Raw genomic sequence first — 27,707 nt, 5'->3', positions numbered from 1 at the left:
CTACTTATACACAAGGCCTTTTTGGCCACTCAGTCACCCCAGAAGGGGACTGTTGTACAGGGGCGACCTGAGGGTCTCCCAAGCAAGGAGCCTAGACCTCAAGAACCCCAGGGGTCCCTGCAGGTAAAGAAGCTTAGGGACTCCTCCCTTCCTGTGGTGGGAGCCTCCGTATCTGACCCGTCAGGGGAAGGCCAAGCGGAGGCACCCCTGGCCCCTCCACCCCTATCTGGGAAAGACCTGGATGAAGATGGGAAAGCAGCTCCTCTGGAAGGCGATGACCCTAAAGTAGTCCACTTGTTTCACAAGGAGGATTTGGATCCACTTATTCCGTGGGTCTTGGCGGAGCTCGGGGTAGACCTTCCTCAGGAGACGCTTCCTCAAGATTCGGTGGACCCGGTTTTAGTGGGGCTGCGGGGTCCCTCCCGCATTTTTCCACTTCATCCCATGCTCCAACAATTGATGACTCGGGAGTGTGATGTTCCGGATGTGGGACTCCGAGTGGGGCATGCAATGGAGAAGTTGATTCCGTTGCCAGACGAGGTCTTGGAGCTCCTTAGGTTTCCCAAGGTGGACGCTTCGGTGTCAGCAATCACAAAGAGGACTATGATCCCAGTTGCGAGGGCAGCAGCCTTGAAAGATCTTCAAGACAGAAAGCTGGAAGTGCTCTTGAAGCAGATTTTTGAGGTCTCCGCCCTGGGCATTCGGGCGGCAGTCTGTAGTAGCTTTATGCTCCGGGCGGGGTTACATTGGGTTCAACAGTCGTTGACTTCCCAGGAGCTTCCACCCCAAGAATCGACTCAGGCAGAGCGCTTAGAGGCGGCAGTCGCTTATGGGGCGGATGCCTTATATGACCACCTGCGTACTTCCTCTAGGACCTTGGCATCGGTGGTTCCAGGAATGAAATGGGCCAGATCTGCTGTCATATTCAATGATAGTGGTATGAACAGGAGGGGAGGTTGCAGTATTGCAACCCAACCCACCCTTCACTCCCTCAGGAACAGAGGCAAGAGGAAAGGCGATGAAAACAAAGCAAAGGGCAGATAAAGAAAGCACGGCCTAGCAAAACAGCAGACCATGGGGTAGCTGGGTAGGTACCAGCAGACTACAGTTCCCTAGCAGCCAACCAGATTAATGTCAACAGGTCTATGGTGTATGGTAATTGTCCAGCAAAACCACAAGGACCTAAAAGGTCAGATGTGCAAACAGCCTCACTAACTTTGGTAGCAGTCTGTACTGTAGCAGGGCTTGATGGTAAGACATGGGGGAAGGCATACTGGGCTGAGCTGGACTGGGTCTTGGATGAAGTATGGGATTTCGTACTCTTAGCTTTCCAGAGTGATAAAGAACCAAAAAGTTGGACAACATAATTTGATTTGGATAAGGGGTGATATCCTACAAGCAACCATGCTTATGTAGCTGAGATGCAATCCTTTACTGTGGATAGGAATAACTGAGCAAACTGGGTAGACAATTCATTTTTTGTTATCTAATGGGTTATTATGTAAGGTAGAGTCAAAGGGATTCTGGGATGTACTGAGAGGAGTATAACCAAGAGAAAAAAGGAAGTGCAAAGCATTGATGAGGAAGGCAAAGACAGACTTTGCAAAATAAGCTTGCTGTGGAGGTGAATATTCATAATAAAATCTTTTGTAAACAAAAAAATCTACAGATTGAGGGGTAAGAGTACAAGACCATAGCAGAGAGACTAAATGAATTCTTTACTTAGAATATGGCAGATACCCATGTCAGAAGTGATATTTAAAGAAGATGATTCAGAAGAAATGAAACAAATCTTAGTGAAGCAGCAAGATTAACAAGGGCAAATTGACAAACTAAAGAGTAGCAAATCACCTGGACCAGATGGTATGCATACCAGAATGCTGAAAGAAGTGAAATATGAAATTGTGGCCCTGCTGTTAGTAATCTATAAGCTATCATTAAAATCAGCTATGGTACTTGAAGATCGGGAGGTCAGCCCGAACCGGTGTCGGGTTGGCCAAGATAATGCGGGCCCAGGCACGCTCAGGAGAGCTGGCCTAGACCCGCGGTGATACCGCGTGGTTAAAGAGGGGGGGGAAGGCGGTTAGGTCAGGCTAGGGTCAGAGAGATGGGAGGGGTGCAGCTGGGAGAGTTTTCCTGCTGCCAGTGAGCAGGGATTGGCAGGTTTGGAGCGGCTGAGGTGCTGGCCGGCCAGGATTGGTCGGCGAGCACGGAGCAACTCTTAGGGGGAGGAGTTTCGGGGCAGGCGCGCCAACAGCCTTTGCACTGCGCCGCGACTGCCCCGAGAGCCGGCAGGCCGTTTTTTTCCCTCCCACCCGCCCTTCTATTGTTTTGATTGTAGCTGGTGTTGTGCCTTGTTGTCGCAGCGGTGAGGGACGGCAGGTGTGCGGAGGGCCCGAGCCGATACAGCTTATACATGGGGTATCTGATAAATGGTTTTCCCTGTACGTACCTGGATCAGTCCAGACAGTGGGTTATGTCCCCAATCCAGCAGATGGAGTCAGCACAAGCTTTGAGGGGGCGTATCCATATATCCTACTACCCCCTCTGCAGGAGTTCAGTATCTTCTGACTCCAGCAGATGCGAGTAGGGGAATCAGGCTTCCCCTCCTTTTCCTTCACTTTCTTGCTTGATTATGGCTTCTTGTTGTCTTTTTCTGTGGATCAAGTTGTATCAAGTTTGTATTAAGTTTAAAAAAAAAAAAAAAAAAGGCAGAGTTCTTTCAACTTCTGGGGAGTGGCTTATCTTCCTTGTCTCTTCTCTGCGGCCTTGCTGTTTATTTCTCGTTGCAGCCAGGGGTAAGTTTGTTTTTCCTTTGTAGTTTTTTCCTTTACAGCTCAGCCCCCGGTGCCCGCGAAAGCCGATGGAGCCGGCCTCTTCGCTTTTTACTCCCTCACCCGCGGCCATTTTACAGCTCCTCATGGGCTGCTGAGTCATTTAGGGAAAGATGTCTGGGGCGGGTCGTGTGGCCGGGAAGGCCCCCCCGCGGCACCCTCCTCTATTTTCAGACAGCGGGCAGTGCGGGCCGACCGGGCCCCCCCGCAGCGGCGCCTTTGTGCGCGTGGCCCCCCCCCGTGGCTTTTTCTTTTCTCCTGCAGCGATCCCGATGCCGCGGCCGTCCCGCTGTGCGGCCTGCGGAGACCCGAGGTCCCAGATTTCCCGGGAGGGCATCTGTGCACGATGCCTTCCCGGGGGGGAAGGTACCTCACAGTCCCTGACTGATTTCTCTTTTTTGCCCGGGCGGTGCGGGCCGGCCACTCCGCCATTTTTGGCGGGAACGGCGGCCATTTTACATTCTGAGCGCCCTGAGGCGCAGGCCACGAGGGGGAACGGATCCCTGGAGGCCACGAGGGAGAACGGATCCCTGGAGGACTCTACCAGCGGGGGTGTTCCCCCGATTTTGGTGCAGGAACCAAGCACCCAGAGCCAGGGAGCAGGAACCACGCTGCCCCCAAAGCGCACCCGAGCAGGCCGGGGTTCTCTCCGGAGTTTATCCTGCTCATGCATACCGCTTATCTGCAGGGGCTGGAAGCACCTGTGGGACCCCCCCCCCCCTCCTAAGATCCCTCGGATGTCGCCCTCGACGCCGGCCCCCCCCGACCCTCCGGGAGTGGGGGCCTCCCGCCTTCCTACCCGGGTCCGATCCACGCCCGCGGCAGTGGGGGCGGTGCCAGACCCAGCGGGACATGGACTTGACCTCCCGGACGGGGGACAAGGGGACGGCACACAGGAGGGGGATGATCCGCGTACCCTACGCCTCTTCCAGAGGGAAGAGCTGGACGACCTCATCCCGCAGATCATCCAAGAATTAGATTTGGACCCGCCACCAGACCCGCCTGCCCCAGTAGCTCCCGCTGTCATCACTTCTTCAAGGAAGGGAGATCCTGTCCTGGCGGCACTCCGGCCGAGGGCTCGGGCTTTTCCCATTCATGACTCGTTTTTACAACTTCTCACCAGGGAATGGGACACCCCGGAGGCCTCCCTGAAGAGCAGCCGGGCTATGGAAAAGCTGTACCCGCTCCCCGAAGATTTTCTGGACCTCATCAAGGTCCCAAAGGTGGACTCCGCAGTGTCGGCGGTCACGAAGAGGACGACTATCCCAGTGACGGGAGGTGCGGCGTTGCGGGACACACAGGATCGTAAGTTGGAAGTTTTCCTTAAGCGGGTTTTCGAGGTCTCCGCTCTGGGTATGCGGGCGGTGATGTGCAGTTCGCTTGCCCAGCGGGCTAGTCTCCTTTGGGTTGCAACAACTCCTCACGTCTCAGAACCTGCCGTCCGATGAGGCTGCCCAGGCAGATCGGCTAGAAGCCGCAGTGGCGTATGGGGCGGACGCCTCGTACGACCTTTTTCGGGTCCTCACAAGATCCATGGTTTCGGTAGTGGCAGCACGACGACTACTGTGGCTACGCAATTGGGCGTCTGATACGTCCTCTAAGTCCAGTCTGGGCTCTCTTCCCTTCAGGGGCAAGTTCCTCTTCGGGGAGGATTTGGACCAGATCATCAAGTCCCTGGGGGAGAACGCTGTTCATCGGCTGCCGGAGGATAGGTTTCGACCATCCAGAGCGTTTTTCTTCTTCTCGGACCAGAGCCAGAGCGCAACGGCGCTACAGGGGCTACAGACAGACGGGCTCCCGGCCATCCGCCCCCAGGTCTCAGCCCTGGTTGCGCGCCTTCCGCGGGCATCGGCCCGCACGCACTACTCCCGGAACCGGGAACCCCTATACCAAGTCTTCACAATGATGCCAGTCTCGCCCACTCCCCTGTCCCCAGGATTGGGGACCGACTAACGTATTTCTAAGCGGAGTGGGCACGGATCACCTCGGACCAGTGGGTCCTGGATACCATAAAACACGGCTACGCATTGGAATTTGTCCGCCCCCCGCAGGGAAGGTTCATCTTTTCCCCCTGTGGCTCGGACCTCAAGAGAGGAGCGGTGCAGCTGACTCTGGACAGACTCCGGGAGATAGGCGCTACTGCGCCCGTGCCCTTCGGAGAGGTGGGCTCGGGCCACTATTCCATCTATTTCGTCGTACCAAAGAAGGACGGTTCCTTCCGGCCTATCCTAGTCCTCAAGGAAGTCAACAAATCCCTTCGAGTCGTTCGGTTCCGCATGGAAACACTCCGGTCAGTGATTGCGGCGGTGCATCGGGGGGAGTTCCTCGCCTCCCTGGACTTAACGGAGGCCTACCTGCACATTCCCATCCGCCCGGACCACCACAGTTTCCTTCGTTTCAAAATTCTGGACCAGCATTTTCAGTTCACGGCTCTCGCGTTTGGATTGGCGCCGGCGCTGCACACCTTCACCAAGATCATGGTAGTTGTGGCGGCAGCTCTCCGGAAGGAGGGCATCCTGGTTCATCCTTATCTGGACGATTGGCTCCTCCGGGCGAAGTCATTCGATCATGGACGCTCAGCGGTGACTCGAGTAGTACGGTTTCTACATTCCCTGGGATGGGTAGTGAACTTCTCCAAGAGCTCCCTCATGCCCTCGCAACGCTTGGGTTTTTTTTGGGGGCAACTTTCGACACCCTACTGGGCAAAGTTTTTCTGCGCCAGGACAAAGCTCAATCCTTGCGGGATCACACACGACGGTTCTCTGCGTTACCAGAGCCCACCTCCTGGGACTACCTGCAACTCCTGGGAGTGATGGGGTCCACCATCGACCTTGTACCTTGGGCTTTCGCGCACCTCAGGACCTTACAGTGGGCGCTCTTCTCCCGTTGGAAACCAGTATTGCAGGACTATCAGATGATTCTCCCGCTCCCACAGAATGCCAGGGACAGTCTGGGCTGATGGTTGGATCCGCCGAACCTGGCCCGTGGCATGTCCCTCGATCTGCCAAATTGGGTGGTGGTGACCACCTATGCCAGTCTAGCAGGCTGGGGTGCAGTCTGCGATCGAAGCGCCACGCAGGGGACGTGGTCCACGGTGGAGGCGAAGTGGTCAATCAACCGTCTGGAAACCAGAGCGGTCCGGCTAGCTCTGCGACATTTCCTCCCGCTTCTTCAGAACCGAGAAGTCAGAATCCTATCGGACAACGCTACCACCGTGGTCTACATCAACCGACAAGGAGGCACGCGCAGCCCGCAGGTCGCGCTCGAGGCGGCGCTGCTGATGCAATGGGCGGAGCGTCATCTCGTCCGGCTAGCGGCCTCGCACGTCGCCGGTGTGGACAACGTCCAGGCGGACTTCCTCAGTCGTCAACTGCTGGACCCGGAGAGTGGTCTCTCTCCGACAAAGCAATGCAACTTCTCGTCCATCGGTGGGGGGCCCCCCACTTGGATCTGATGGCGTCCGCTCTCAACGCCAAGGCTCCACGCTTCTTCAGTTGCCGGAGAGAGCGCGGAGGGAGTGGATGCCCTGGTCCTCCCGTGGCCGCCATATCTTTCTTTTCCACCATGGCCCCTGGTGGGCAGGATGCTCCGCAGAATAGAAAGCCATCAGGGGACCGTGGTTTTCGTCATCCCAGAATGGCCCAGGCGACCCTGGTTTGCGGACCTGCTACAGCTGGTGATCGACGGGCCAATCAGGCTGGGGCACCTCCCCCAGCTCCTACATCAGGGCCCGGTATTTTTCGAGCAGGCAGAATTCTTCTGTCTTGCAGCCTGGCTTTTGAGAGGCGCCGCCTCCGGCGTCGGGGCTACCTGGAGGCGGTAGTATCCATGCTATTGCGGGCACGAAAGACATCGGCCTATGTTCGAGTCTGGAAGGTGTTCGAGCTGTGGTGTACCAGCCAGGCCACGAGACCCGCTAAGGCTTCTGTACCTCAGATCCTTCAGTTTCTACAGGCGGGGGTGGAAAAAGGGCTCGCCTATAATTCACTACGGGTTCAGGTGGCCGCCCTTGGTTCGCTGTTGAGCGATGGGGGCTCTCTTCTACAGCATCCTGACATTGCTCGTTTTCTCAAGGGTGTCAAGCATATGCGTCCTCCGGTGCGGGACCCTTGTCCCTCCTGGAGTCTTAACCTTGTGCTTCGCTCCCTGTTGGGACCACCGTTCGAGCCGCTGTGCAGCGCAACGATAAAGGATCTCACTTTCAAGACTGTATTTCTTGTGGCCATCTGTTCCGCTCGACGCATCTCGGAGATGCAGGCTCTGTTGTGTAGAGAGCCCTATCTCCGTTTCTCCGACTCTGGAGTTTCGCTTCGCACCGTTCCCTCCTTCCTTCCGAAGGTGGTTTCTGCATTCCATGTGAACCAGACGGTGGAGTTGCCGTCCTTCTCTTCCTCAGAGCCGAAGTCTCTCCGTCTCTTGAATGTCAAGCGCACTCTGCGCCTCTATCTGGAGGCTACAAATGAGTTCCGGACCTCTGACCGCCTCTTCGTACTCTGGTCCGGCCCTAAGAAGGGGTCTCAGGCCTCGAAGACTACCATTGCCAGATGGCTGAAGGCCGGCATTGCTGCTTCTTACATTGGGGCGGGTCGGACTCCCCCACCCGGAATCGTAGCGCATTCTACACGTTCTCAGGCGGCTTCCTGGGCGGAGGTTCACTCGGTATCCTCGCAGGAAATTTGTAGGGCAGCCACCTGGAAATCGTTACACACGTTCTCGAGGCACTATCGTCTGCACCTCGCCTCTTCGGTCTCTGGACACTTTGGTGAGCAGGTTCTCCGAGCAGGCCTCGCAGGACCCCACCCGATTTAGGGAAGCTTGGGTACATCCCACTGTCTGGACTGATCCAGGTACGTACAGGGAAAAGAAAATTATTATTTACCTGCTAATTTTCGTTTCTGTAGTACCATGGATCAGTCCAGACGCCCACCGCGTTTGGGTTCTTGATCCTGCTCAGCTCTGCGCTGCTTCTTGCTCGCAGTGTTCTGTGTCTTCACAGTTGTTTCTTTTCGCTGTTTTTCACAGCTCCCTACAAGTTGGTAGGATGTTTGCAGTTACTTGTTGCGGTTACAATTGTTTTCATTATCTGTTTCCACAAACTTGATCCTTCGGGGGTTTCTACTCGGGCTTTGATATACTCGATACTGAACTCCTGCAGAGGGGGTAGTAGTATATATGGATACGCCCCCTCAAAGCTTGTGCTGACTCCATCTGCTGGATTGGGGACATAACCCACTGTCTGGACTGATCCATGGTACTACAGGAACGAAAATTAGCAGGTAAATAATAATTTTCTTTTATGTGGCAACTTGAAAATGGCAGACAACTGGGGTAGTTGTTGGTGGCAGGCTCCTTGCTGGCAGGCGGCGGGAGTCTCCTGGCCTGGCTCCTTGCTGGCTGGCGGCGGGGGTCCACCGGGTTGGCTCCTTGCTGGCAGGCGGCGGGAGTCTGAACTCGGTGTGGGCCGAGGGACGAGCCGTGTGGCTGGCGTGGATCGTCTTGCTGGAGGAGTGGCGGACGATTATGTTGGTTGGTTATTTGCACTTGTTATGTTAACTCAGGGGCTCGGGCCTCCACGGTTTTATTAAAGCTGCGGCCTTGTTAACCCAAAAAATCTGTTGTCAGTTATGTTTATTTGGAATGTAAAAGGACGGATGCAAGAGAGTGATGTCCTGGATGCCCGCATTATGGATGGTGGCCAGCGTAACACCTGTTTTTAAAAAGGGTTCCTGGGTGATCCAGGAAACTACAAACTGGTGAGCCTGATGTCAGTGCTGGGAAAAGTGGTTGAAAGTATTATAAAGAACAAAATTACTGAACATATAAGTTGTTGTAGCTTAATGAGGCAAAGTCAACATGGATTTAGCCAAGGGAAGTCTTGCCTCACCAATCTGCTACATTTTATTTTTTGAGGGCGTGGAAAAAGGTGAGCCACTTGATACAATGTATCTGGATTTTCAGAAAGCATTTAACAAAGTCCCTCATGGGAGACTTCTTAGGAAATTAAAAAGTCATGGGATAGAAGGCAATGTTCTGTTGTTGACTGAGGACTGGTTAAAAAATAAAAAAACCCCCAAAAAAACCTGAATGGAGCTAAATGGTTACATTTTCTTAGTGGAGAAAGGTGATTTCCCTACATATCCAGATCAGTCCAGACTCCTGGGCTTTGCCTCCCTGCCAACAGATGGAGACAGAGAGCATTTGAGGTAGGCAAGCAGTGGGTTGGTGACCCTTCTGATAGCTTGGTCCGGAAGTCCATGGGGTGGACATCTGTGGGTCCAGATCCCTCATCCCCCATGAGGCAGCGGTGGAACCTGCTGCCAGTTCTGCACTGCAAGCCCAGTGGAGCAGGGAAGTGTCCCTTTATACGGTTTGTCTTGGGCTGGGTCCCTAAAGTTTGGCGAAAGGAGATGGTTATAGCCAATGCTCTGGCTCTTTTCTGATCTGCCATGCGGCCTGCGCTCCTGGAACTGGAACCTTTGCACCAAAGGAAAGTAGTGGTTTCTATTTAACTTTTTGTTCTTGGAGAGTTAAAAAAAAAAAAAAAAAAGAATAAGGAACTAGATAAAGGAATCTGTGCAGTATTGGGGGTTCCAGGGGAAGCTCGCTGAGCGGGTCTGAAAGTTGCTAGGACCATGGAAAAGCTTCCTGAGGAGGACTTAGAGTGTTTTGCTCTCCCGAAGGTGGATGTGGCGGTGTCCACCCTGACAAAGGGAACCACTATTCCCGTGATTGGATCCGCGGCATTAAAGGATATGCAAGATTGTAAGAGGTTCACCTCAAGCGGATTTTTGAGGTCTCAGCTTTGGGGTTACGGGCTGAGATGTGCTCAAGCTTCATGCAGCAGATGCAGGAGCACCTTCTGGTGGCAGGGAATACGCAGACACAGCCGAGCAGGTCGAGGCGGCTGTGGCTTTCAGGGTGGATGCGCTCTGATTTGGTTCAAACTTCCTCTAGAGCTATGGCTTTGGCAGTGGCAGCAGGGAGATCACTGGCTGCGTAATTGGTTGGCGGACGTTTCCTCAGAGATGCAGTTGGGCTCCTTACCTTTCAAAGGTAGTCTTTTGTTTGGGGAAGACCTTGAGCAGCTGATTCAATCTCTGGGTGATAATAAGCCGCTCTGTTTGCCAGAAGATAAGCCTAAAGCTAAGAGATTCTTTCAGGTTTGGTCTCAGTTTTACTCCGATAGGAGATCTAGGCCGGCGAGGGCTCCGCTTGCCTCTCGGAGACCTTTCTCTACTCTAGGACGGTCTTGGGGCAGACCTTTCATGGGGCTTGAAGGCCATTCTGAGGGGCTGCAGGGGGGATCAGTGACTAGAGGCAAGTCCTTGCAATGAGGCAAGGCCAGTCCACTCCTTTGTTCCTATTATAGGAGGTCGCTTGACTCCATTTTACGAGTTGGCCAAGATTACGCAGGACCAGTGGGTCCTCAGTGTGGTAAGACGGCTAAGTTTTTTTAGAATTTGCTCAACCCGTTCGAGAACTGTTTCTAATTTCCCCCTGTGGTCCAGTGAACAAACAGTTGAACTAGGGTCTCCCGCACTGCCATCTCCAGAGCTTGAGAGCAGTAGTACCGGTCCCCTCTGCGGAGGTTCGCACGGGGCACCACTCCATCTATTTTCTGGTTCTGAACAAAGAGGGTACGTTCCGTCCTATCCTCTATTTAAAGAAAGTGAATGCCGCCCTCAAAGTTCCCTGCTTCCGGATGGAGACCTTGTGTTCCATGATCACAGCTGTTCACAAGCAGGAGTTTTTGACTTCCTTAGATCTCATGGAGGCCTATCTGCATATTCTGATCCATCCAGTCTCCCAACGCTTTCTCCGCTTCATGGTGCTAGGTCACCATTTTCAGTTTTGGGCCCTTTTGGTTGAGCCACAGCACCACACACCTTCACTAAGGTGGTGGTGGTGGCTGCGGTGCTCTGGAAGGAGGGAGTCCTGGTGCACCCATATTTGGACAACTGGCTTATCAGGGCGAAATTGGAAGTTCTCTGTCAGTTGGTCAGTAGAGATCTCTAGGTTCTTCAGTCTCTTTGCTGGGTGGTGAACCTGGCAAAGAGTGATTTATGGTTTATTGGGTTTTTATAAACCGTCACATCAGTAATAAAACATCACAACGGTGTACAAATGGTAAAAATAGAAATATATTAAAATAATCAAATACAACTCAGTCCTTGGAGTACTTGGGCGCTCACTTCAACACTCGGATCAGCAGGGTGTATCTCTCGGAGGAGAGCGTGCTCAATTGTAGAATCGGATCAGATGGTTCTTGAAGTTGCGAGTTCACAAAGTGTGGGATTACTTACGGGTTCTGAGATCTATGCCTTTGACCTTGGAATTGGTTCCATGGGTGTTTTTCTATATGAGGCTGTTACAAAGGGCACTTCTGGCATGTTGGAAGCCCATTTCAGAGGAATTTATCTTGCCGTTACCTCTCGAGGGCATGGCCAGAGACAATCTATCTTGGTGGCTTCAGACTCCCAATCTGGTTCGTGGGATGGATTTCGAAGTTCTGGACTGAGTGATAATTATTACTGATGCTAGTCTCTGTGTCTGGGGAGCAGTTTGTCAACATGTGGATAAAAGTGAACCGGTAGATGTAGTGTATTTGGATTTTCAGAAAGCGTTTGACAAAGTTCCTCATGAGAGGCTTCTACGAAAACTAAAAAGTCATGGGATAGGAGGCGATGTCCTTTCGTGGATTACAAACTGGTTGAAAGACAGGAAACAGAGAGTAGGATTAAATGGTCAATTTTCTCAGTGGAAAAGAGTAAACAGTGGAGTGCCTCAGGGATCTGTTCTTGGACCGGTGCTTTTCAATATATTTATAAATGATCTGGAAAGGAATACGACGAGTGAGGTTATCAAATTTGCAGATGATACAAAGTTATTCAGAGTAGTTAAATCACAAGCAGATTGTGATACATTACAGGAGGACCTTGCAAGACTGGAAGATTGGGCATCCAAATGGCAGATGAAATTTAATGTGGACAAGTGCAAGGTGTTGCATATAGGGAAAAATAACCCTTGCTATAGTTACACGATGTTAGGTTCCATATTAGGAGCTACCACCCAGGAAAAAGATCTAGGTGTCATAGTGGATAATACTTTAAAATAGTCAGCTCAGTGTGCTGCAGCAATCAAAAAAGCAAATAGAATGTTAGGAATTATTAGGAAGGGAATGGTTAATAGAACGGAAAATGTCATAATGCCTCTGTATTGCTCCATGGTGAGACCGCACCTTGAATACTGTGTACAATTCTGGTCGCCGCATCTCAAAAAAGATAAAGTTGCGATGGAGAAGGAACAGAGAAGGGCAACAAAAATAATAAAGGGGATGGAACAGCTCCCCTATGAGGAAAGGCTGAAGAGGTTAGGGCTGTTCAGCTTGGAGAAGAGACGGCTGAGGTGGGATATGATAGAGGTCGTTAAGATCATGAGAGGTCTTGCACGAGTAGATGTGACTCGGTTATTTACACTTTCGAATAATAGGAGAACTAGGGGGCATTCCATGAAGTTAGCAAGTAGCACATTTAAGACTAATCGGAGAAAATTCTTTTTCACTCAACGCACAATAAAGCTCTGGAATTTGTTGCCAGAGGATGTGGTTAGTGCAGTTAGTGTAGCTGGGTTCAAAAAAGGTTTGGATAAGTTCTTGGAGGAGAAGTCCATTAACTGCTATTAATCAAGTTTACTTAGGGAATAGCCACTGCTATAAATTGCATCAGTAGCATGGGGGATCTTCGTAGTGTTTGGGTAATTGCCAGGTTCTTGTGGCCTGGTTTTGGCCTCTGTTGGAAACAGGATGCTGGGCTTGATGGACTCTTGGTCTGACCCAGCATGGCAGTTCCTATGTTCTTATCATTTAGTCCAGGGTATCTGGTCTGCAAGAGAATCTGCATGGTCTATCATCTGTTTGGAGATCAGGGCAGTCCATCTAACCTTGAAGGAGTTCTTGCCATTAGTGAAAGGTTGCTCGGTGAGGATTCTTTCCGACAATGCGATGACAGTAGCATATATCAATTGGCAGAGCGGAACCAAGAGTCGGTCAGTAGCTCAGGACGCTTGAGTCTTAATTCGTTGGCCGGAATCCCATCTAGAGGGAATAGCTGCATCTCAGCCAGGGTCGAAAATGTCCAAGCAGATTTCCTAAGTCTGACTCAGTTAGATCCAGGCACATGGGAATTGTCAGAAGCCATGATGCAGCTCATCAGAAGTTGTTGGTCTCACGTGGATTTAATGGTGACTCGTCAGAATGCCAAAGCGTTCTGGTTCTTCAGTTGAAGACAGCATGGAGCAGAGTGTGTCAACGCTCTCGTTCTACCTTGGCCTTGGGGGGGGGGTGGTCCTACTCTGTGTTCCCTCCTTGGCTGTTAGTGGGCAAGGTATTGCATTGCATAGAGAAACATCACATGGAAGTGATATTGGTCACGCTGGAATGGCCACGGCATCCTAGGTTCACGGATCTCATTAATTTGGTGGTGGATGGGCCGATTTGTTTCAATCATCTGAAAGGCCTTCTTTATCAGGGTCCCATATTTTCAGACCAGGCTGTTCAGTTTTGTCTAGGGGCATGGCTTTTGAGAGGCGGAGGTTGAGGCATAAAGGTTATCCGGAATCTGTTGTCATCACCTTATTGCAAGCCAGGCGACAGTCCATTAATCTAGCTTACGTTAGAGTATGGAAGGTGTTCATGTCCTGGTGTGCTACTCATGGAATTTGCGCCCTCCAGTCCTCCATTCCCAATATTGTGTCCTTTTTGCAAGATAGTTTCGCTAAAGGATTATCTCCTAGCTCCCTTAGAGTTCAAGTGGTGGCCTTGGGCTGCCTTCGGGTCAAGATCGGTGATTCCGCTATTGCAGCTCATCTGGATGTTGGCAGGTTCCTTAGAGGGACTAGGAATTTGCGGTCTCCAGTTAGGAGTTTGTCCTTCCTGGAGCCTTAATCTGGTCCTCAGAGGTTTGTGTGCAGCACCTTTTGAGCCTCTACGTAGAGCGACGCTAAAGGACCTGACTCTCAAAGTAGTTTTTCTATTAGCAATATGCTCTGCTAAGCGGATTTCTGAGTTGCGGGCGTTGTCCTGTGGGGATCCTTTCCTTCAAATTTCTGATTCAGAGTATCGTTGACGACAGTGCCTTCCTTTTTGGCTAAGGTGGTTTCTGCTTTTCATGTGAACCAAATGGTGGAGCTTCCAGCCTTTCCAAAGGTAGATGCATCCGTTCCACATGCAAAAGAGCTCAAAAGGTTAGATGTTCAGTGAGCTCTATTGCTTTATCTCGAGGTGACGAATGATTTCAGGCGGTCCAACCACCTTTTTGTTTTGTGGAGCGGCGCGAAACGAGGTTTCAAAGATTCTAAGACTACTATTGCGCGTTGGTTGAAAGAGGCCATTGGATCCACTTACATTACTGCCGGTAGGGTGATTCCAGAGAGCTTGTGTGCTCATTCTACACATTCGCAGGCGGCCTCCTGGGCGGAGGTGCCAATGGTGTCTCCTTGAGATTTGCAAGGCAACAACATACGTTTGTGCAGCACTATCGTCTGGATTTGGGAGATTCAGGTTCTCCTTCCTTTGGCGAGAGTGTTCTGCGAGTGGGACTCTCCAGGTTCCACCCTAAGTAGGGAAGCTTTGGTACATCCCAGCAGTCTGGACTGATCCGGGTACATAAAGGGAAAGGAAAATTTTGGTTCTTACCTGATAATTTTCGCTCCTGTAGTACCACGGAGCAGTCCAGAACCTGCCCATTTTCCAGGAGATGGAGAGTCGCCCGCTCAGCTCTAGTGTTGTCTTATGAATACAGATTTGTTTGATACGGTTCTCATAGTTTTTCAATATATTTGCTTAATTTGTTTGGTCGTTATGTTTTCTGCTCTATGCTTGGGTACAGATCTATACTGAGGGAACTGCAGGTGGCACTGGGGTTTGAGGTAGTGTCAGTAAAACTTTCTCTGTCTCCATCTGCTGGCAGGGATGATTAACCCAGCAGTCTGGACTGATCCGTGGTACTACAGGAATGAAAATTAGCAGGTACGAACCAATTTTCTTTCCCAAGAACAGGAAATGGTGAGAGAAAATGGGAACCCTGTAGAGCTAATGGTGTTTAACATCCTATGTGGACATTTTAGGTCCGATGTCTGTTATCTAAATCCTGATCTCGCATGCTTTTAATACTATTGCTTCTTTTTTTTTTTTCCAGGTATCAGTGTAATCAGTGCTCGTACCGCTGCCACCGTGCGGACCAGCTCAGCAGCCACAAGCTGCGCCACCAGGGCAAGTCCCTGATCTGCGAGGTGTGCGGCTTCGCCTGCAAGCGGAAGTACGAGCTGCAGAAGCACATGCAGGCGAAGCACTCGCAGAACTACCAGGTGCCCGTCTTCCAGTGCCAGTACTGCAGCTACCAGACCAAGTACAAGCAGGCCCTCCTCAACCACGAGAACTGCAAGCACACCAAGCAGAAGCTCTTCCGCTGTGCCCTGTGCGTCTACCACACCTTCAGCAACACCAGCCTCTTCTTTCACAAGCGCAAGGCTCACGGCTACGTGCCGGGGGATAAGGACTGGCTGGAGAACTACGCCAGCAAAGAGATGGAGGTCAGCTCTGCCAACCTGCTGCTCTGCTATGATGTCGACGCTGCTCTGAGGTCGGGCTCCGGTGCTCGCGCCAGAGGGGAGCTGTGGCAGAAAGACAAACTGTCTGCCGTGGACAACGAAAGCTGTCAACAAGCCTTTGCGGTGCCTCTCTTTGTACTGCCTCACAGCCCGATGGAGAAAAATATAGAAATGGCAGGAACCGAAGAGCCAGGAAAGCCTGATGCCTGTGCAAAAGTCTCTTCCGCGACAGATAGCGCTGATCTTTCTCATAGTACTTTGGATGGTTTGCATGCCCGGGGTGGTTCACCGTTGTCTTTCGAGCACTTGTCCAAAGAACCTTCTCCAGCTCAGCTGGTGAGCATGGAGACTTTGCGTGCAGAAGCTGACACAGCGCACAAGGACCTGGCCTCCAGCGAGATCCTAGTCTTGGAGGACAGTGACAACTCGGAAGAAGGCCTTCCCGATTTTGAAGAAGGGAATGATCTTCAGGAGGAAGAGCAGAGCAGACCAGAACATGGCATTGACTGCTGTCCGGAAGAAGCCAGCGACGGCAGCAGCGAGGAAAGCACGCAGTGTGACAGTCAGAGCAATTGTGAGCAGCAGTCTCCTGCTCGAGGGAAGACATCTTGCGCCGCAGGCCTTCCGATGAGAGACGAACTCGTTCAGAGTCAGGAGACCTGGGCCAGCACGTTGACCGCTGCTTCCAGTGCCTGCGAATTAAGTGCGCTTGATCAGCGTGGCTTCCCTGAAGCAGCAGCAAGAGACGTCTCCTCGGAAGAGAGAGAAGAAGGCAGTCAGTCCGAGTCGGTGCTGAGAGCACTGAGAAAGCAGGACAAGGAGCAGGCAGAAACGTTGGTGCTGGAGGGAAGGGTACAGATGCTGGTTGTCCAGTCTGGGAGCCAAGTCTTCAGATGCGAGAAATGCTCTTACATCACCAGGAAGGAAAAGTCCCTGCTCTTGCACACCAAAGCGGGCTGCCAGAGCAGGAAGTCTCCTCTGGTGTGCAAGGCCTGCGGAGCTAGCTTCAAGCAGCAGAGGGGGCTGCACACCCACCTCGCCAAGAAATGCCCCGTTACCCTCAAGGGGAGCAGAGCAGCGCTGAAGCCAACCTTTCCTGTCAGGCCGGGAGAGGGTCGCCTAAGAAGGCAAAGCAGCTCTCGGCACAGGAAAACATCTCTTGGTGGCGACGGTGCCGCGGTCGGGTGTTCCTCCGCCGGGAGCGGTGGGGAAATGGAGTCCGGAGAAAACGGCAGAGACGACTTAGCAGGCTTTGTGAGGGCGATCCCTTCCTTCCCACAGGAAGCTGCGGCCAATCCCTCTGTGCAGCAGTGCTCTAGTGAAACCCTCACGGGAAAGACGATTGAAGAGACAGACGGAGGAGTCAGCAGAGCGCAGTCCTTGCTGCAAAATGACACCCGGTCAGTCGATGAAGGCCAAGCGTCTGAGCAGTACGGGTTTGAGCAGGGGAAATTCCACTGCCGTTCCTGCTCTTTTGTCTGCTCGAGGGCTTCCAGCATCAGCTCGCACATCGGGGAGGGCTGTAGGAAGCTGGGCCCGTTCTCCTGCTCTCTCTGTTCTGAGGCTTTCCGCTCGAGAAGGATGCTGAAGCAACACCGGGACGAGAAGCACAAGGGGCCCGAGTCTGTGGACTCCGCTGCAGTGGAAGGAAGCCGACAGACTGGCGCTCCTGAGGATGAAGCGAGTCCCAGCCACAATCAGACTGGTGACTCAAAAGAGAGCAGCAAAGCCAGGGACGAGGATCAGGGGACCCAAGCGAGGGTTTCCAGAAAGATGCGACTCGCCTGTTCCCAGCAGGTGGTGGTGAAGGCCCACCGGAGGAAGGGCTGCAAGACGTCTGCAGAGCTCCGGTGCTTGCTCTGCCCTTTTGCGTGCCAGTGTGCCAAGGCTCTGAAGCACCACAAGCAGCTGCACAGGAAGTACGGCGGCAGCAGCAAGAGGCCGCAGCTGCAGTGCCGGCAGTGCGACTTCACCTGCAAACAGAGCCGCTGCATGAAACAGCACGTCCGCATCAGGCACGAGGGCATGAAGCCTCACAAGTGCCGCTTCTGCGACTTCAGCACCACCCGGCGCTACCGGCTGGAGGCCCACGAGTCTCTGCACACAGGCCTGGGGAGGATCGCCTGCGACGTCTGCAGCCAGACCTTCGGCACCAACTCCAAGCTGCGCATCCACAAGCTCCGGGTCCACGAGAAGAAGCCCACCCACTTCTGCCCCCTCTGCGACTACAGCGGCTACAGCCAGAACGACATCACCAGGCACACGAAGAGCTGCCACAGCGGGGAGCTCAGCTCTGCCTGCCCCCAGTGCCCGGCAAGGTTCAGCTCGGAAACTGCCCTGAAGCAGCACACCTTGAGGAAGCACGAGGAGAAGGTCTGCTTCAGCTGCCCTCGCTGCGCCTTCACGTGCCACAGCGAGGCCACCCTGAAGTGCCACCTGCAGAAGCTGCACCCGCACCTGGAGTGCGGCGCTTGCGGAGAGACCTTCGGCCGCCGGGAGGACTTGGAAGAGCACAAGAAAAGCCACTTCGGCCACCACTGTCAGCACTGCAGCTTCGCCTGTAAGGAGCGCCAGCAGCTGGTGCATCACTACGTGGAGGAGCACGAGACGGGAGAGGAGAGGCCCTTCGCCTGCACCTTCTGCAGCTTCACCTGCTGCCACCAGCTGGTGTTCGACTACCACATGAAGGGCCACGGAGGGACGCGCCTCTACAAGTGCGCGGACTGCGAGTACGCCACGAAGAACAGGCAAAAGATCACGTGGCACATCCGCATCCACACGGGGGAGAAGCCTTACAAGTGCCACCTCTGCAAGTACGCCTGCGCGGACCCGTCCCGCCTGAAGGTAAGAGCCAGAGCCGTGCCCGTCGCCCCTGCTGCTGGGGGAGCCTGTGTCGCGCTGCTCCAGAGAGGCCTAGAAAGCCGGCACATGCTGGCAGTCCATCTTCACCACTTGTATTCTGACTTAATGTTTAAAATGTCCTCTCTTCTGGAGGACCTGGAATTGGACCCCAGTAGGAGCAGAGTTGTGGTGGTTCTGGATCCTCCCTTTACTAGCCCAGTACAAAGAGTTCTCAAAGTCTCGTGTGAAGGTAGCAATTTATTCATTAAAACGTCAAGTCTGTTCTTTCTCAGGGCTGATGAGGGGCAGGTGATTGCCTGAGAGGGTGTTGAAACTGCCTGGCTGCCAAGGGGGTTGTTTCAGCTACCCCCCCCCCCCCCCCGTGTCCGGGCATCGGTCACAAAAAAAACCCAAAACCACCCCAGTGTTCATGGGGCACTTAAAGGTCACTATTCAGCCGCTGGATAAACTTATCTGGCTAATCAGAGATACGCTCACACCCACTGACCATACCCAGCTGAGCCAATGTTAGCGGGATAAGAAAGGTGGAAAGAAGGCAAAACGATTACCGGCATGGTTAAAAGGGGAGGTGAAAGAAGCTATTTTAGCCAAAAGATCTTCATTCAAAAATTGGAAGAAGGATCCAACAGAAGAAAATAGGATAATGCATAAGCGTTGGCAAGTTAAATGTAAGACATTGATAAGACAGGCTAAGAGAGAATTTGAAAAGAAGTTGGCCGTAGAGGCAAAAACTCACAGTAAAAACTTAAATATCTGAAGCAGAAAGCCTGTGAGGGAGTCAGTTAGTCCGTTAGATGATCGAGGGGTTAAAGGGGCACTTAGAGAAGATAAGGCCATCGCGGAAAGATTAAATGATTTCTTTGCTTCGGTGTTTACTGAAGAGGATGTTGGGGAGGTACCCGTACTGGAGAAGGTTTTCATGGGTAATGATTCAGATGGACTGAACCAAATCACGGTGAACCTAGAAGATGTGGTAGACCTGACTGACAAACTTAAGGGTAGTAAATCACCTGGACCGGATGGTATACACCCCAGAGTTCTGAAGGAACTAAAAAATGAAATTTCAGACCTATTAGTAAAAATTTGTAACCTATCATTAAAATCATCCATTGTACCTGAAGACTGGAGGATAGTTAATGTAACCCCAATATTTAAAAAGAGCTCCAGGGGCGATCTGGGAAACTACAGACCGGTTAGCCTGACTTCAGTGCCAGGAAAAATAGTGGAAAGTGTTCTAAACATCAAAATCACAGAACATATAGAAAGACATGGTTTAATGGAACAAAGTCAGCATGGCTTTACCCAAGGCAAGTCTTGCCTCACAAATCTGCTTCACTTTTTTGAAGGAGTTAATAAACATGTGGATAAAGGTGAACCGGTAGATGTAGTATACTTGGATTTTCAGAAGGCGTTTGACAAAGTTCCTCATGAGAGGCTTCTAAGAAAAGTAAAAAGTCATGGGATAGGTGGCGATGTCCTTTCGTGGATTACAAACTGGCTAAAAGACAGGAAACAGAGAGTAGGATTAAATGGGCAATTTTCTCAGTGGAAGGGAGTGGACAGTGGAGTGCCTCAGGGATCTGTATTGGGACCCTTACTGTTCAATATATTTATAAATGATCTGGAAAGAAATACGACGAGTGAGATAATCAAATTTGCAGATGACACAAAATTGTGCAGAGTAGTTAAATCACAAGCAGATTGTGATAAATTGCAGGAAGACCTTGTGAGACTGGAAAATTGGGCATCCAAATGGCAGATGAAATTTAATGTGGATAAGTGCAAGGTGATGCATATAGGGAAAAATAACCCATGCTATAGTTACACAATGTTAGGTTCCATATTAGGAGCTACCACCCAGGAAAAAGATCTAGGCATCATAGTGGATAACACATTGAAATTGTCGGTGCAGTGTGCTGCGGCAGTCAAAAAAGCAAACAGAATGTTGGGAATTATTAGAAAGGGAATGGTGAATAAAACGGAAAATGTCATAATGCCTCTGTATCTGCTCCATGGTGAGACCCCACCTCGAATACTGTGTACAATTCTGGTCGCCGCATCTGAAAAAAGATATAGTTGCGATGGAGAAGGTACAGAGAAGGGCTACCAAAATAATAAGGGGAATGGAGCAGCTCCCCTATGAGGAAAGACTAAAGAGGTTAGGACTTTTCAGCTTGGAGAAGAGACGACTGAGGGGGGATATGATAGAGGTGTTTAAAATCATGAGAGGTCTAGAACGGGTAGATGTGAATCGGTTATTTACTCTTTCGGATAATAGAAGGACTAGGGGACACTCCATGAAGTTAGCATGGGGCACATTTAAAACTAATCGGAGAAAGTTCTTTTTTCCTCAACGCACAATTAAACTCTGGAATCTGTTACCAGAGGATGTGGTTAGTGCAGTTAGTGTAGCTGTGTTTAAAAAAGGATTGGATAAGTTCTTGGAGGAGAAGTCCATTACCTGCTATTAAGTTCACTTAGAGAATAGCCACTGCCATTAGCAATGGTTACATGGAATAGACTTAGTTTTTGGGTAATTGCCAGGTTCTTGTGGCCTGGTTTTGGCCACTGTTGGAAACAGGATGCTGGGCTTGATGGACCCTTGGTCTGACCCAGTATGGTATGTTCTTAAGTTAAGTTTATCCAGCTGACTTCAGGAGTGCTTTCATGCTGAATATCTGTGTTTATCCAACTAAGCTGCCCAGATACTGACTGTGCCCCACTCCTTTGTAGCCAGACGATGTTAGCTGGCTAAGTCCTGGATAGTGAGCACAGCTGGATATTCAGACAGCACCAGCTATTTCAGCTAAGTCCAAACGTAACCGGACAGATGCCACTGTCTCACTTAATGGTGTTCTGTCAGAGCACCGTTAACCTCGTGGTGAGTTTTCTGAACAATGATTAAAGTTTGCTCGTGCCTCCATCCTCACTTCCTCCAGGGGCCAGGGGTGAGCCTTAGGGGCCCTGTGCTGCCTCCACTTCTGACTCCAGGCTCATGTTCCATCTCCTTAAAGGTGCAGGAGTAGAGCCTAGAGCATTGATCCCTCTTAAGCTGTGCACACACAGGTCGTGAACCCTGAGCACATGACAAAACATAGCGTTCAGAAGAAATTTGCATTATACTGGTTTGTAGTGCACAATTTAGAACCCAGCTTATGAAAAGTTGCACAAAAGACAAATTTATGTGCACATTAACCTTTCAAACATTAGAGGGGAGCTTGTTCTGGAGGCGTGAGGATCGCTGCCAGTTCATGGGCCCCTCCGCCTATAAGAGGAATAACCTGAATGGGAGACAACAGTGCCCTTGGGCTCAGACGCGTAAAAGTCTTGAGGCCATCGGTCTCCTGGCAGATCATCATCCATTCCTCCTCAGCCCCTTCCAAATTAGGGAATGCTTGGCTGGGTGGTTCTTCAGCAGGCAGAGAGCTTGACCTTGGTTTCCAGTAGCTTGCTAACCTCAGGAGAGTGAGAAACAGCAGAGACAGGCCAGGGAGGGACTGAAGAGTCAGCAGATGCAGGGTTTTGTAGTCACGGCCTTGAACACCCGGATGGGATGAAGGCTGGCCGCGGTGCTGACCCGCGTTAACCAAGGGCCCCTCAAAAACTCAGTTGTGACCATGCCCCTGCAGGGGGGGGGCTGCCTCAGGGTACAGGTGTGCATAAAGCGACTTTTTTCTATGATTCCGGTTTTATTTTCTAACTGCACTCAGGATTGAGCGCTAGACTGCAGCTCCTGATTTTAGAATAGCTTAAGTTGTGCTGGAGCCTGCAGGGCCCTCTGAGTACCACGTGGCAGGCCCCAGTCCCATGCATAAGGCCCAAGACTTACGTTTTACTGGGTTGCCTTGGCGCTCCTGATTTCTACACAAAGGCTGCCCCTTGGGATTTGAAAATCTTTTTGCAGCTCCACAAATCTGAATGTTTATATTTTTTATTAATTTTCATACGGCTCACAGCATGGGGGAAATGTTTGTGCAGCCTCTAAAGTGAGCACAGTACTGGGGACCGTTTCTGGGTTAAAATTCCAAGCAGGCTGGTAATATGGGTCCTCGTACAGGCATAAAGGAGGAGAAATAGGACCGAGTTTACATTCTTTATCACCCATCAGCAGAGCCCTGGAAACTGGTAGGAACCAGGGCTTCTGGCTGGCCCCGGAGGTGCACAGGAGGATGGAAGAGGAGCACAGGCAGAAATGAGCAACATAGGAAAACCTGCAAAGCTGGGAGGAGAGGGGAAGGAAGGGTAAAATGAGTGGGGAGGAAAAACCTGAGCAAGAAAGAAAATAAAGCATCACTTGATCACTACTGCGCCTTAGTCAAGGGCTAAGCACAGAGGATCCTTAGCTGTGGGGGAGTGAGGGGTAAAGCCTGGGATAAGCACAGAGGATCCTTAGCTGTGGGGGAGTGAGGGGTAAAGCCTGGGATAAGCACAGAGGATCCTTAGCTGTGGGGGAGTGAGGGGTAAAGCCTGGGATAAGCACAGAGGATCCTTAGCTGTGGGGGAGTGAGGGGTAAAGCCTGGGATAAGCACAGAGGATCCTTAGCTGTGGGGGAGTGAGAGGTAAAGCCTGGGATAAGCACAGAGGATCCTTAGCTGTGAGGGAGTGAGAGGTAAAGCCTGGGATAAGCACAGAGGATCCTTAGCTGTGGGGGAGTGAGGGGTAAAGCCTGGGATAAGCACAGAGGATCCTTAGCTGTGGGGGAGTGAGGGGATAAGCACAGAGGATCCTTAGCTATGGGGGAGTGAGGGGTAAAGCCTGGGATAAGCACAGAGGATCCTTAGCTGTGGGGGAGTGAGGGGTAAAGCCTGGGATAGGCACAGAGGATCCTTAGCTGTGGGGGAGTGAGGGGTAAAGCCTGGGAAAGCACAGAGGATCCTTAGCTGTGAGGGGTAAAGCCTGGGAAAGCACAGAGGATCCTTAGCTGTGAGGGAGTGAGGGGTAAAGCCTGGGAAAGCACCGAGGATCCTTAGCTGTGAGGGAGTGAGGGGTAAAGCCTGGGATAAGCACAGAGGATCCTTAGCTGTGGGGGAGTGAGGGGTGAAGCCTGGGATAAGCACAGAGGATCCTTAGCTGTGGGGGAGTGAGGGGTAAAGCCTGGAATAAGCACAGAGGATCCTTAGCTGTGGGGGAGTGAGGGGTAAAGCCTGGGAGAAGCACAGAGGATCCTTAGCTGTGAGGGAGTGAGGGGTAAAGCCTGGGATAAGCACAGAGGATCCTTAGCTGTGGGGGAGGGAGGGGTGAAGCCTGGGATAAGCACAGAGGATCCTTAGCTGTGGGGGAGTGAGGGGTAAAGCCTGGATAAGCACAGAGGATCCTTAGCTGTGGGGGAGTGAGGGGTAAAGCCTGGGAGAAGCACAGAGGATCCTTAGCTGTGAGGGAGTGAGGGGTAAAGCCTGGGATAAGCACAGAGGATCCTTAGCTGTGGGGGAGTGAGGGGTAAAGCCTGGGATAAGCACAGAGGATCCCTTAGCTGTGGGAGAGTGAGGGGTAAAGCCTGGGATAAGCACAGAGGATCCCTTAGCTGTGAGGGAGTGAGGGGTAAAGCCTGGGATAAGCACAGAGGATCCTTAGCTGTGGGGGAGGGAGGGGTGAAGCCTGGGAGAAGCACAGAGGATCCTTAGCTGTGAGGGAGTGAGGGGTAAAGCCTGGGATAAGCACAGAGGATCCTTAGCTGTGGGGGAGGGAGGGGTGAAGCCTGGGATAAGCACAGAGGATCCTTAGCTGTGGGGGAGGGAGGGGTGAAGCCTGGGATAAGCACAGAGGATCCTTAGCTGTGAGGGAGTGAGGGGTAAAGCCTGGGATAAGCACAGAGGATCCTTAGCTGTGAGGGAGTGAGGGGTAAAGCCTGGGATAAGCACAGAGGATCCTTAGCTGTGGGGGAGGGAGGGGTGAAGCCTGGGAGAAGCACAGAGGATCCTTAGCTGTGGGGGAGTGAGGGGTAAAGCCTGGAATAAGCACAGAGGATCCTTAGCTGTGGGGGAGTGAGGGGTAAAGCCTGGAATAAGCACAGAGGATCCTTAGCTGTGGGGGAGTGAGAGGTAAAGCCTGGGATAAGCACAGAGGATCCCTTAGCTGTGGGGGAGTGAGGGGTAAAGCCTGGGATAAGCACAGAGGATCCTTAGCTGTGGGGGAGTGAGGGGTAAAGCCTAGGATAAGCACAGAGGATCCTTAGCTGTGAGGGAGGGAGGGGTAAAGCCTGGGATAAGCACAGAGGATCCTTAGCTGTGGGGGAGTGAGGGGTAAAGCCTGGGATACGCACAGAGGATCCTTAGCTGTGGGGCAGTGAGAGGTAAAGCCTGGGATAAGCACAGAGGATCCTTAGCTGTGGGGGAGTGAGGGGTAAAGCCTGGGATAAGCACAGAGGATCCTTAGCTGTGGGGCAGTGAGAGGTAAAGCCTGGGATAAGCACAGAGGATCCTTAGCTGTGGGGCAGTGAGAGGTAAAGCCTGGGATAAGCACAGAGGATCCTTAGCTGTGGGGCAGTGAGAGGTAAAGCCTGGGATAAGCACAGAGGATCCTTAGCTGTGAGGGGTAAAGCCTGGGATAAGCACAGAAGATCCTTAGCTGTGAGGGAGTGAGGGGTAAAGTCTGGGATAAGCACAGAGGATCCTTAGCTGTGAGGGAGTGAGGGGTAAAGCCTGGGATAAGCACAGAGGATCCTTAGCTGTGGAGGGAATGAGGGGTAAAGTCTGGGATAAGCACAGAGGATCCTTAGCTGTGAGGGAGTGAGGGTAAAGCCTGGGATAAGCACAGAGGATCCTTAGCTGTGGAGGGAGTGAGGGTAAAGCCTGGGATAAGCACAGAGGATCCTTAGCTGTGGAGGGAATGAGGGGTAAAGTCTGGGATAAGCACAGAGGATCCTTAGCTGTGGAGGGAATGAGGGGTAAAGTCTGGGATAAGCACAGAGGATCCTTAGCTGTGGAGGGAAGTGAGGGGTAAGCTGGATAAGCACAGAGGATCCTTAGCTGTGAGGGAGTGAGGGGTAAAGTCTGGGATAAGCACAGAGGATCCTTAGCTGTGGGGGAGTGAGGGGTAAAGCCTGGGATGAGCACAGAGGATCCTTAGCTGTGGAGGGAATGAGGGGTAAAGTCTGGGATAAGCACAGAGGATCCTTAGCTGTGGAGGGAATGAGGGGTAAAGTCTGGGATAAGCACAGAGGATCCTTAGCTGTGGGGGAGTGAGGGGTAAAGTCTGGGATAAGCACAGAGGATCCTTAGCTGTGGAGGGAATGAGGGGTAAAGTCTGGGATAAGCACAGAGGATCCTTAGCTGTGGAGGGAATGAGGGGTAAAGTCTGGGATAAGCACAGAGGATCCTTAGCTGTGGAGGGAATGAGGGGTAAAGTCTGGGATAAGCACAGAGGATCCTTAGCTGTGGGGGAGTGAGGGGTAAAGCCTGGGATGAGCACAGAGGATCCTTAGTGGAGGGAATGAGGGGTAAAGTCTGGGATAAGCATAGAGGATCCTTAGCTGTGGAGGGAATGAGGGGTAAAGTCTGGGATAAGCACAGAGGATCCTTAGCTGTGGTGGAGGGAGGGGTAAAGCCTGGGATAAGCACAGAGGATCCTTAGCTGTGGGGGGGTAAAGCCTGGGATAAGCACAGAGGATCCTTAGCTGTGAGGGGTAAAGCCTGGGATAAGCACAGAGGATCCTTAGCTGTGGGGGAGGGAGGGGTAAAGCCTGGGATACGCACAGAGGATCCTTAGCTGTGGGGGAGTGAGGGGTAAAGCCTGGGATAAGCACAGAGGATCCTTAGCTGTGGGGCAGTGAGAGGTAAAGCCTGGGATAAGCACAGAGGATCCTTAGCTGTGAGGGGTAAAGCCTGGAATAAGCACAGAGGATCCTTAGCTGTGAGGGAGTGAGGGATAAAGTCTGGGATAAGCACAGAGGATCCTTAGCTGTGGAGGGAATGAGGGGTAAAGTCTGGGATAAGCACAGAGGATCCTTAGCTGTGTGGGGTAAAGCCAGGCATAAGCACAGAGGATCCTTAGCTGTGGGGGGTAAAGCCAGGGATAAGCACAGAGGATCCTTAGCTGTGGGGGGTAAAGCCAGGGATAAGCACAGAGGGTCCTTAGCTGTGGAGGGAATGAGGGGTAAAGTCTGGGATAAGCACAGAGGATCCTTAGCTGTGGAGGGAATGAGGGGTAAAGTCTGGGATAAGCACAGAGGATCCTTAGCTGTGGGGGAGTGATGGGTAAAGCCTGGGATAAGCACAGAGGATCCTTAGCTGTGGAGGGAATGAGGGATAAAGTCTGGGATAAGCACAGAGGATCCTTAGCAGTGGAGGGAATGAGGGGTAAAGAATGGGATAAGCACAGAGGATCCTTAGCTGTGAGGCAGTGAGGGGTAAAGCCTGGAATAAGCACAGAGGATCCTTAGCTGTGAGGGATAAAGTCTGGGATAAGCACAGAGGATCCTTAGCTGTGGGGGGTAAAGCCAGGGATAAGCACAGAGGATCCTTAGCTGTGGGGGGTAAAGCCAGGGATAAGCACAGAGGGTCCTTAGCTGTGGAGGGAATGAGGGGTAAAGTCTGGGATAAGCACAGAGGATCCTTAGCTGTGGAGGGAATGAGGGGTAAAGTCTGGGATAAACACAGAGGATCCTTAGCTGTGGGGGAGTGAGGGGTAAAGCCTGGGATAAGCACAGAGGATCCTTAGCTGTGGAGGGAATGAGGGGTAAAGTCTGGGATAAGCACAGAGGATCCTTAGCTGTGGAGGGAATGAGGGGTAAAGTCTGGGATAAGCACAGTATCCTTAGCTGTGGGGGGTAAAGCCAGGGATAAGCACAGAGGATCCTTAGCTGTGGGGGGTAAAGCCAGGGATAAGCACAGAGGGTCCTTAGCTGTGGAGGGAATGAGGGGTAAAGTCTGGGATAAGCACAGAGGATCCTTAGCTGTGGAGGGAATGAGGGGTAAAGCCTGGGATAAGCACAGAGGATCCTTAGCTGTGGGGCAGTGAGAGGTGAAGCCTGGGATAAGCACAGAGGATCCTTAGCTGTGAGGGGTAAAGCCTGGGATAAGCACAGAGGATCCTTAGCTGTGGGGGAGTGAGGGGTAAAGCCTGGGATAAGCACAGAGGATCCTTAGCTGTGAGGGAGTGAGGGGTAAAGCCTGGGATAAGCACAGAGGATCCTTAGCTGTGAGGGGAGTGAGGGGTAAAGCCTGGGATAAGCACAGAGGATCCTTAGCTGTGAGGGAGTGAGGGGTAAAGCCTGGGATAAGCACAGAGGATCCTTAGCTGTGGGGGAGTGAGGGGTAAAGCCTGGGATAAGCACAGAGGATCCTTAGCTGTGGGGGCAGTGAGAGGTAAAGCCTGGGATAAGCACAGAGGATCCTTAGCTGTGAGGGAGTGAGGGGTAAAGCCTGGGATAAGCACAGAGGATCCTTAGCTGTGAGGGAGTGAGGGGT

General features: G+C 52.1%; 1 protein-coding gene across 3 annotated transcripts in view; it reads left to right on the top strand.

Annotated features, from left to right (window-relative positions):
• LOC115082031 (zinc finger protein 142-like) overlaps window positions 1-27,707 on the top strand; it is a 68,292-nt gene that overhangs the window by 18,039 nt on the left and 22,546 nt on the right. For all 3 annotated transcript variants that reach the window (XM_029586290.1, XM_029586291.1, XM_029586288.1), the window contains exon 6: window positions 15,029-18,284. In XM_029586290.1, the coding sequence (XP_029442150.1) occupies window positions 15,029-18,284 (3,256 nt within the window). The remainder of the gene's footprint in view (window positions 1-15,028; window positions 18,285-27,707) is intronic.

The sequence above is a fragment of the Rhinatrema bivittatum genome, unplaced genomic scaffold (assembly GCF_901001135.1).
Source record: "Rhinatrema bivittatum unplaced genomic scaffold, aRhiBiv1.1, whole genome shotgun sequence".
NCBI classification, from domain to species: Eukaryota; Metazoa; Chordata; class Amphibia; order Gymnophiona; family Rhinatrematidae; genus Rhinatrema; species Rhinatrema bivittatum.
This window is presented reverse-complemented; position numbering and strand designations above follow the sequence as displayed.